The 12,040-nt window shown below is 32.3% G+C and overlaps 1 protein-coding gene across 1 annotated transcript in view; it reads right to left on the reverse strand.

The window, feature by feature from the left end:
- LOC145318680 (uncharacterized) overlaps positions 1-12,040 on the reverse strand; it is a 132,833-nt gene that overhangs the window by 33,914 nt on the left and 86,879 nt on the right. Inside the window, exon 2 of the mRNA XM_080160117.1 lies at positions 5,211-5,347. Coding sequence (XP_080016243.1) covers positions 5,211-5,347 — 137 coding nt within the window. The remainder of the gene's footprint in view (positions 1-5,210; positions 5,348-12,040) is intronic.

Below are 12,040 nucleotides of genomic sequence, written 5' to 3' on the forward strand. Positions count from 1 at the left end.
AGCTTCCGTAAAATAAAGAACTCAATCAGTTCAGACAAAAAAAACCTTAACACTTTATATAATAGAATTACTAAGAGCTAATACGAAGCTTTTGGCAAAATTGTTTACCCAACTTTCTAGCCGTTTTCGAGATCATACTAGACACAAACATACAATCTACTATTTTGGTGAATGAAATATTTGTATATTTCTTCAGATAAATTGTTGTACATCTTTTACATTATGGCTTAGAAACCGATTAATATCCGCAGTATTAGAACCGGTTCTCAGTCATACTGAAAAATCACGTATAGCATTGCAATGCAGACAATTTCCCACTAATATTAAAATAAAAAAAAATAAAATTAATACCAGTTTTGTTACATTGAAACCTTCGGCTCCTCGGGGCTAACAAAACTGGTTTAAATTTTATAATATTTTATCTTAATATCCGCTATCTTTAATACGATGCGATAAATAACTATTCTTTTAAAGAACACAAACGTCCTTGTTCGCCATTAATAAGTTGAAATTTTTTTCCCAGCCTACTATTGAACTCTTGAAAGGTTTATTGCGAGGTAATTTATGTTTACAAGTAATATCAGGAACACGCATAGATCTAAAGGGATAAGACAATGGTTGATAATTTGATGTACATTTCCAATGATGAACAACAAAATTACAACTTCTGTAGATTACAATTGCTAAAATCGAAATATATCTTCATGTCTTAGAATAGTGTATTCTTAAAAATATGTTAAAAAACATACAGGGTGTTTCAATAGAAACGTCTTTTTTAAATTCTTAATTATGCATAGAAAATAAAACAATTATATAAAATGCTTTATATATTTGGAAAACCTATTCTAGGACATTTATGTTTCAAATATTTGTAAATTATTTTTTCAATAACTTATGCCTCAAAAACCAGTTTTTCCAAATGCCTTATTTTTGAAGATTTACGGATTTAAGGTTGTGGAAAAAATGTGCACAATTTTAAAATTCAAATTGCGCGGCTTGTATTAATAGTAGAAAAACGTCATGCATATCGTTAGAATCGTCATAAACTCTAGTTTCTAAAAATAAATGTACTATTATAAAGTGCTATTTGTAGTTTAGGAGCTACGTTGAAAAATGTGAGAAATGTTGAAAAGTTTTAAGAAAATTTAAACATTTCACCACGTAGCTCCTTTAATATACATAGCACATGAATGGTTCTTATATATCCAAAAACTAGAGTTCATGACAATTCTAACGGTATGCATATCGTTTTTCTACTATTAATACAAGCCGCGCAATTTGAATTTTAAAAAGGTGCGTATTTTTTCCACAATCTTGAAATCCATAAATCTTCAAAAATAAGGTCTTTGGAAAACCGGTTTTTGAGGCATAGGTTATTCAAAAAATAATTTTCAATTATTTGAATTATGAATGTCCCAGAATAGGTTTTCCAAATATATAAAGCATTTTATATAATTGTTTTATTTTCTATGCATAATTAAGAATTTAAAAAAGACGTTTCTATTAAAACACCCTGTATTTACTTTAATATAGAAATAGTTTAAACCCCTCCCCCCATCCTATATGTGAAAGATAGGAGAGGGGGGGGGGGGGTTGTCTTCAAATAATTTGCATTGCACGCGCCTACATCTATTAATGTAGACTAGATGTAGCTAATTATGTGAAGATTTTGGTTAATTTCAAGGAATATTTTTTTCAGGGAGGGAGTGGACGATGGGCTCTTTACATTACACTAGTCCCCAAAGTTTTATAATAAGGATTTTCTTAATCGCTTAACAACTTAGAGGACTTTTTATTGAATTTTAATTGGTTGGTTCTTTTATTTAAGTGTCCAAACGTTTCAACCACTAAATTTAATCAACAGAATGGTGTAATTTTGTGTGTCATTAATGGGGATGTATCTTAATTTACCAGCCACTGTCTTATCTCTTTATATCCCTGTTATTTTTTACATTAACAATAAATTGTAGAAGATTTTTGGCGGCAGCCAATTAGCAACTAAATATTCAGATTGCCATTTCTCAGGGTTTCAACAGAGTGGGAGGAGAGATAGTAGACAAAAAGATTTTCGATTGACTGACTCATTCTTTAAAGTAAAACTCTTCAACATTCTATTTAGGATAATTTCGTCTGTCCATCCGTCTGTAACGGGTGACTATAATCGTAAATTTAGTTATTAGGAATAGATTTCAAACCTTTCACGAGGATTTCTGTAATTATTAGGTATAATTTTGAAAACATAACATAAATATTATAGATATATGAAAGTCTATCTTAATAATTTAGATTTTGTACCACTTTTAACTTAATTTTGAAAGTGTAATTCCTTTGCAAATTAAGAATTATAAGCATAGCGTCTCTATAATAACGTGTATAATAAAGTGTGTCCTTTCTTTATTTTAATTGCTTTAATCCGATAATAATAAACGATCTATAAACATAACTCTTATGTCGAGAGCCTAGAACTTAATTGGACTTTTACACGGGTGCCTACATATGTTTAATATGTACACGCTCAATTAACAAACAAATTAAAACAGCAAAATTTAATTTTCTCCCAAAATTTTTGGGTCTTGTCTGTCAGTCCAGACTCTTTAGTAGTTAGTTAGGTTCAGGGATCTAAAGGGATAAGACAATGGCCGATAAATTGATGTACATCCCCAATGAAAATACTCAATATTACCCCCTTGTATCGATAACAATTAGTAGTTGAAACGTTTGGGCAATCAACTTAATTAACAAACCAATCAAAATTTAAAAGTTCCCTAAAATTTTAAGCCAACGAATACGAAAACGTTAATATAAAACTTTGGGGACTAGAGTAATAAACAGCCCACTGTCCACATGATGTAATTTGTGTCTTATAAAACTCTGCCTTTGGTAGCTAATAATCATTCTGGGGAATATGGTTGTACTACGAATATCTAAAATTTGCTATATTGTGTTTGCATACATTTTTTGCATGTATAATATTGTATGTTTTGAATACAATATGGTTGTATATGTCTTTAAGGCCCTATTGTATATGTTTATTTTACTTTTTAATTAGTAGCAAAACTATTCTTAAATTTTGGTCTCTCTGTACGCTTTTCTCTTTTTCGCTAGTAATATTTGGTAAGGAGGAGAGAAGCTCTTAATAGTGCTGATAAAAATTACGTCATACAATACAAATGACCAATGATAGGCCAATACACAGACTAAATTGTATCAAAGTATTATCAAGATCATTCTTTATTTGCTGAGGGGGGGGGGGGGGGATAAAATAGTGATGTATTAAAAATTAAAAACTAATATTTGATAGTCTTTTATTATGGCATTTTTACAGACAAAATTTTCTAGAAATTTCGCACTTTTTTGCAACATCAAAATGAATGAAGTATTTTTTGCAATAGATGATTTACTAAAAGTTTAGAAAAATGCATGACCTTAATATATGGGCTTACATTAGAATTTTGACAAACAACCTTTTGATTGCTATTCCTTTGACGAAGACCAAATTGCATAACTTTTGATTCCTGTGACGTCATAAAATGAGGTAGATGAGAGGAGAAGTGGGAAAGAAAACCACTAAAAAAGAGAATATGACGTCAAAAGTGGTGCAAAAGTTATGCAGTTTGGTCTTTGTCATTCCCTTCAAAGTTTCCTATAATAGATTTGTGTTGCTCCCGTTAACTCCTTATTTTTAACTAATTTCCGCTGGATTATAACCGGTTCTCAGCCATACTGAAAATTCATGTATAGCATCGTATTACAAACAATTTTCCACAAATATTAAAATACAAATCGTAAAATAAACACCAGTTTTGTTATCCCTGGCCACTCAGACCTAACAAAACTGGTTTTTATCTTATAAATCTTAATTTTAATATCCGCAGCAAGCTGTTTATAATACGATGAGATAAACTAATACTCTAAGGACTAAGGTATTGGTGATGTATAACGTTTTGGCTAGAATTTCTTTCTGCAACGTTCTATTATTTATTTTTAAGCCTTTTTGTAAATTTTCTTCCAATGAATGCAACGCTTTTTTGACCAAATACCAAGTAAGACAATTTTTTACAACCATTATTTAACTTTTCTGTCTGTAGATATTAAATAGCGAAATTCTGACAATTTTAAGATTAATTCTAGCAAAATGTTTATTGCAATTTAGCTTTTTTTTGCGTGCAATGTTTTTCTATAATTATGGTTTAAGCTTTATAAACCACATAAGAGGTAGGAGTGGGTGGGGGTAAAGGAGTGTTTACCCTCCTCTTTTGGTGACCAAAATAATATTTAATTCGTTTATTCTTAGGATCATTCTTGCTTTTTAGATTTTATATTGCTTGTCTAATTTGATGTGAGGGGAGAAAGTCGTTAAAAAAAATCTGACGTCATAAAAATGAAGGATGAGGTAAGGAGGAGTGGGAAAAAACCCTAAAGATGGATAATCCCTCATTTTTATGACGTCACATGCTGATTTATTTAGCGACTTTCTCCCCTCACAATTTAATTTTGTGAATTTCTTAAAATTTATGCAACTTACTAAATTAAAATTTAATACAAGAAACAAAACAAATATAATTATTTTAAAACGTAATATTTATGTGATTTATTAAAAACCAGCAACTTCGCCCCTAGCATCTAGTTTTTTTATTATTTAAAAGGGCTAGAAAAATAGCTTAAAACCATCCTTAAATCTAAAAATAAAATCGCCTAAAACCCTCAGGAACCTATGTAAAGTTTAATTAATATAAAGAACCCAAACAGTTCAGTAGTTATTGAGATCTTAAGCTTCAGACAAAAAACCTTGCTACTTTTTTTGTTTAAAAAGTAGCTGTACTATACTTATCTACTTAATTGTCCTCGTCATTATATTCTTTGGTCATTAGAAAGTTGAGACAAATAGTAATTGTTATAAACAAAGAAATTACTCATTATTTTACATTTAATGATTAAATAATTGAAATTAAATCAAGAGAAATTTATTTTCCTTCTTGCTTCGAAACCTATTAATATCCAGTGAATTTGAACCGGTTCTCAGCCATACTTGAAAATCATGTATAAAATCTTATTACAGACAATTTTACACGAATATTAAAATGAAAAAATTTAAATTTTTATTATATTTCGGCCCTCGGGACTACAAATACTAGTTTTGATCTTACAATTTTTCATTTTAATATTCGGTGACAGCTGTGTTTTAAGCTGCTTCCAAACTAATTTATTACCTATAGATGACAGGAAACCAGATTTCTCAGACTTTTTCTCTGTAGACCTTGACTGGTGAGTACTGGTCCTAGCTCCTAACTCCGCGTCATGGGATATGGGGATATGTAGAGTAGCGCTGCTATCTTCAGTTTCCGGTCTGAAACAAAAAGAAAGGGATTTGTCATTTTAATTTGTTTGGGAAACCACAAATAATGATGACCATTGGCCATTAGATGGGCACTAGTGTTTTGTACATTTTTTGTTGGAAAACTGCCTTATAAATCTTCAGTATCATTAAACAACTTAATCATCTTGGACTTTAATGGTGTATTTTAGTTCAATTTGACGAGAAACACAGTGTCTAGGATGAACCCTAAAAGGTGTATTTTTTGATATTTTTAAATGTATATTTTTTTAAGGAAATGCACATTTGACTAGCTTTTAAGTCGACAGGATTTGGTTCTAATCATGGATATAAAGGGATAAGACAATGACGGATAAATTGATGTTCATTCCCAATGACATTACAAAAAATTACTCCTTCTGTAGATTATAACTAGTGAATGAAACTTTTGGACTTATTGGTCTAGTGTAATAAACATCCCATTGTCCCCTCCTTCCTAATTTCTTTTAAAAAAACTATTTCTGTTTCATGATTACAGATTTATATCTCTGTTTACTGCAAACATTATCTTTCTTGTTAAATGAAAGTTTAAAATAATGATTATTTGAATTTTAAAGATCATTTCCCACCCAAATTTGTGAATATGTTGACAGAAAATCTCTTGCCCTTTCCGCCATTCACTTAGATAGGCCGGGACAAATTTTCACCAATTTTAAATAATTTTAATCTTGTAATGTTTACGTGCACAACTTTCTTCCAGGGATCAAAAGGGATAAGACAATGGCCGATAAATTTATAGACATCCCAAATGATGATACACAAAAATACAACTTCTATAGATTAAAATGAGTAGTTGAAACATTTTGACACTCAACTAAATGAACCAACCAATCAAAATTCAATAAAAGTCCCCAAGATTGTTAGGCCAACGAATATGAAAACGTTATTATAATATTTCGCACAAATAAAACATGATCTAGAAAGATTAAAATACTGAAAATTTATCCCTGTAACATGTTTATTTTATTTTCCTAAAAGAAGGCGTCCTTTCTCATGAAGGCAAAAGCGTCATACCTTTTTTCATGTGAATATAGGTTTATAAAAAGCGAAGCTACTTTAGAATTAACATTTGTCGGTCTGTAGCGCAACTGTAACGTCACACAGAAGTATATTTATTATATTGTAACACCAATTTGGAATAGGAAGGGATAAGACAACCATAGACGTCCAAGCTTTTTTTTTTGGGGGGGGAGGGTAAAAAATTTTAAGGTGGGGGGTAATTCGTATTTTTTTTTTGGGGGGGGGGGGGGGTAAAATGGCGCGCGAAGCTCGCCGAAATTTTTTTTACCCCCCCCCCAAATTTTAACCCGAGGGGTAAAATTTGCTTTGGGTGGGGGGGGGGGGTAATTACCCCCCCTGAAATCTGTTGGCAGGGGTAATTTAAATTTTATTAAATATTTATTATTAAAAATGCGCGCGAAGCTCGCAAAAAATCTTTTATTAGAGATTTTTTATTTTTTTGGGGGGGGGGTATTTACCCCACCAAAATTGTTTGAAGGGGTAAATACCCCCTCCTAAATTGTTGGGGGTGCCTACGGCACCCCCAGGGTAGGGGTAAATTTTAATTGTGGGGGGGGGGGGGGAGGGGTAAAATGAAAAAATTTTATTACCCCCCCCAAAATCGTTTGGGGGGTGGGGCCCTTGGACGTCTATGAAGACAACGGCCATAAATTATTGTACACCCCCAATTATATTAGTCGAAAGAAATCATTGGTGGAAAACATTGAACAGTGCTAGTTTTTCATATAAATTAAAAATTTGAAAAAAGTCCCCAAAGTTTTTAGGCCTATCTTTGAGAGAACGTGTTTATAAATCTTGGGGACTACATTGTCCAATGTCCCCTGACCCTTCCTGTTTTCAGGGTTTCAAACGTTCTAATTTGGAAACTCTATAATTTCCAAAAAAATATGATCTTTAGAATATTTCTCAAGGGAGTGTGAATTTTTAAATCTCGGTCCCACAATTTTAGGCGTATTACCCAAAAAAGAAACTAAAACAAAATTAGTCTTCATAGAAAACTTTAAAAGAAATGAAAATAATAATGATGCACAAAATCACCCCTTCAATAGATTTCAAGTAGTGGTTGAAACATTTGGACTCTCAACCTAATTAACTAACCAATCAAAATTCAATAAAAGTCCCCAAAGTTGATAAGCCAACCAAGGAAAACGTTATGGACTAAAGTAATAATCTTCTACTTTGATAGATAGACATTCAAAATTAGATAGAATAATTTTCATTATAGTTCATGATTTTTTTGAACACCCTATCCCATAATAAACCACCCTTATAGTTCACATGTACGTATAAGCATATATCTTAAACATACATAAAGAAAATAGCTTGGGTTGGTTAATAAAATCTTTTCACATAAGTGGTCGAAAAAACAAGAACGATTTTATACAAAGAAATTAATCCTTATAATAAAGTGATGTTTGTTCCGAGGGAACTCGCTAACGACTAAACCGATATGGTTCTTACAGTGTAGCTTCTCATAGGTTTATAGGAAGGTTTATAGCTATATTGGGGGAGGGCACCACCACTCTTTAAAAATCTCCAAAAAATCATTAAATATAAAGCGCCGCCTAGTGGATATTCTGGATAAACAGATGATCTTAAAATAGATTGAAAAGAAAACATTTACGTGCCCCTAGAGGCTTCAAAAGGGGGGGGGGGGGCGTAAAATTGAATAGGAACAGCCAACCATGAAAAATTATAATTGAAAAGTATTCGTTACTTTTCTAGATTTTTCTTTAATCTTCAGAAAAATCGTACGTACAAATCTATTTCAAGAAAAGCCTTGCTATTGAAATCGGTGGGAAGAAAAAAGGGCACTTTTGAGCGCGTGGCTTGGGTAAAAACACAGAATCGTTAGGTAAAAATATCTCAAACCTTACCACCGGTTTCAAGATACATTTACTAAAGTTAGCAAAATAAGAAGAAAATTTTATTTTAAGAAACGTGCATTAGAATTTAGGGAGGGAAAGAACATTGGGCTGTTTATTACACTAGTCCCCAAAGTCTGACTCAACAACATTGGGGATTATTATCAGATTTTGATTTGTTAGTTCATATAGTTGAGTATCTAAACGTTTCAACCACAAATTGTAATCTTCATTGGGGATGTACATCAATTTATCGGTCATTATCTTATCCATTTATTACCTGATTAGAATCAAATTAGGGTGGGGGGGGGGGGGGGGTGTGGACTCCATTATTTTACTTTTGTTAAGCTAACATAAATATTCAAATCATAAATAATATATCCTTGCAAGCAAGCCACTGTGGTTGGTCTGTCTGTCTGTCTGTCGGTGACTTGTGTGAGAAATTATAAAGACAAATTATTATACCCATGCTTTGATTAGTTTATGTGACAAATAAAGCAGCGATCTAAAGGTATAGGACAATGGCCTATAAATTGATGGACATCCCCAATTAGGATGCACAAAATTACCCCTTCTGTGGAATAAAATAATCGGTTGAAACGTTTGAACACTCAAATTAGTGAATTAACGAATCAAAATTCATTAAAGTTCCCAATAAGAAAACGGTAACTTAAAACATTGGGGACTAGTGTAAAAAAAGAGCCCCTTGTCCCCTTTCTCTCTGGACAAATAAAGTGTTAACAATAACTAACAAAAAAGGACGAGTAAAGATTAATAGCTATAAGCTTTTTTTCTACTACTTTTAAAAGCGAAGCTTTTCTATAATTAGGTTCGGTCCGTCCGTACGTCCGTCCGTCCATCCGTCCGAGATAGATAGATTTTATTCGTTAATTTAGGCATGTTAGAATTGTCCTATCGATTTCAAACTTTGCACGATGATTCCTGTAGTAGTTAGGTATGATTTAGAAAGCGCAGCAACTCTATAATCATTATCAGAATGTCCGTATGTCCATTTTAAACATGTTGATTTTTCTACTTTTTTAACAACAAATTTTTATGTGATCTAATTATCCTTTTGATCTGATTTTTGGTATATTGATTCCTGGGACAACAAAGTACAATATTATAAGCGAAGCAACTCTATAATCAAGTCCTAAAAATGTAAGTATGTCCATAAACATTATTCTGTATCAAGCAGTTTTTTAACAATTTTACTTACAATTTTGCTTCGACGTTTATACATTTATTTTCTGATTATTCAGTTCTGACACTCTACAAGTGTTAGTGTCCGTTTTTTCCTACCGTATCAGTACTCCGCTTTTATGGATGTTGTCATCCTTGTTCTTCAATATACATATCCTACCCTATCATTATAAATGACCCCTAGAAAATACAAAAGAAAGAAGGGGATTTTTAATTTTAAATTTTGTGGGGTTATTTAATTTTAAGAAAATTTTGAGGGCTGAGGAAATATATTTAATTTTAAAAACAAATTAAAGTCAAATCAGGGAATATGATAAGGATTCAATTATTAATCCTCTATGAAAAAGCAAAGAGGAAGGGGACATTGGGCTGTTTATTACACAAGTCCTCACAGTCTTACAATAATGTTTTCTTGTTAGTTAGCTTAATAACTTTCGGGACTTTTAAATTTTGATTGGTTGGTTCAGTAAGTGTCCAAACGTTTCAACCACCAATTTAAATCTACAAAAGGGGTAAAATTATGTATCATCATTGGGGATGTACATCAATTTATCGGGCATTATCTTATCCCTTTAGATCCCTGATAAAAGAGGCAACGTCGTATAAAGACACTATCCTTATAATAAACATTTAAGACTCCTACACAAGGGTGATGCAATTACAGGGTTAGTTGTTTATAAACTGATTTTTTATACTTAATTTTTAGACTGTTATTCCTTGTTAATGGCTTCTTAAGCCAGAAAATTGACGTAACATATTAAATCATTTTTAGTAGCACAGCTACTTTATAACCACGCATGTCCTAAAAACAATAAATTAATTCAGGCAAGAATAATATAATAATCAAAAGCTAAAATATAAGAGAGGAAGGGGACATTGGGCTGTTTGATATACTAGTCCCCAAAGTTTTAAATTAACGATTTAATATTAGTTGGATGGATCAAAGTTTTAGGATAACGTGATTCATTGGCTAAACAACTTTGGGGACTTTTAATAAATTTTGATCGGTTGGTGTATTGAGTCCAAAAGTTTTAACCACTAATTGTAATCTACAGAAATGGTAATTTAGTAGATCACCATTGGGGATGTACATCAATTTATCTGCCATTGTGTTATCCCTTTAGATCCTTGCATTTATTTACATGTATATGCTTATGCTTGTTAGGAAGATTTAAAATAATATTTGATCGAGTATCCTATCTTTAGGGCATTTTAAAAGTGGTAGCCTGGTGAAACTTTTCTACATACAAGTTTTCATTGTAAGAACGTCTGTTTTTTACATAAAAGTGTAATTAGTGTTTAATATGAGTTAAAATCTAAAATTAGTTGAGCCTAAAGCCATCCTGACCTCTAGGTAAAGCCTACTAAAAATGGAGAACTCAATCGGTTCCACTGCTCTATCATAACGGCAAAACAAAATAGCCTTATTACTTTTAATAATACAAGCGGCTTCACCCCTAGCCTCTAGGGGCTTTTCCTCAAGAGGTAATTAAAAAAAATGGAGATGCAACCACTTATTTCGAACATATATTAAAAAAAAACCCAACATATTTTGGTGGTGCGACCATAATTTTATGGGTTATCCATAACGCTATTTTTTTTTGGGGGGGGGGGTTAGGGGGATCTTACCCCCCAAGAAAATAGCTTAAAACCACCACAGGACCAGTAGGTATATTCCCTGAAGAGTAGAGCCCATTCGGTTTAGCGGTTACCGAGATCTTAAGCTTCAGACGGACAGACAGACAGACAGATGGACAGACAGACATTGTTCTACTTTGTATTATAGATGATTCGACATTAAATAGATGTAAAGTTTTAAAACTTAAAAGTTTTATATGGTATTAACTATAAATCTAATATGTAATAACTGTATGAGCTGCCAGGATGGGAGGGGACATTGAGCTGTTTATTACACTAGTCCTTAAAGTATTTTAATAATGTTTTTTTATTCGTTATCCTTGGGGACTTTTATTGAATTAATGTACAACGTTTCAACCACTCATTGTAATCTACAGAAGGGGTAATTTTGTATATTATTTTCGGGGACGTATATCAATTTATCGGCCATTGTCTTATCCCTTTAGATCCCTGGTGAGCTGCAATGATCTAAGTAGGGCCTAAAGTTAGAATATAATTGATCTTAAACTTGATTGTAATCATTATGAACACGGATGTGGATTCTCCATAAGTAGCGCAGCAATAACAAGATAACAATATAGGGGCAGACAATGAAGACGAAGAAAGTCCCTAAAAAAATCAGCACGTTACGTCATAAAAACAAGTGATTATCCATCCTTTTTTAGGGGTTTTCTTTCCCACTCCTCCTCTTCTCATCCCTCATTTTTATGACGTCATTGAGGGACTTTCTTCGTCTTCCAGACAATAGAATTTTGATTTTTTTGAGAGGGGTAATCTAATGTAATTTTTAAAAGTTTTGAGGTTGGTAAAATAAGGGGGTTTCAAAGTTTTAAGGTGATATGCACACATTTTACCCCTTTGGACGTATATGGCAGACATTCTTAGGAAGTAATTCTAAGTAAGAAAGGCTAAATTTGAAGGACCTACGGCCAGATGCTAT

Source organism: Acartia tonsa, chromosome 5, assembly GCF_053477335.1.
Source record: "Acartia tonsa isolate MP-2025a chromosome 5, ASM5347733v1, whole genome shotgun sequence".
Lineage (NCBI taxonomy): Eukaryota > Metazoa > Arthropoda > Copepoda > Calanoida > Acartiidae > Acartia > Acartia tonsa.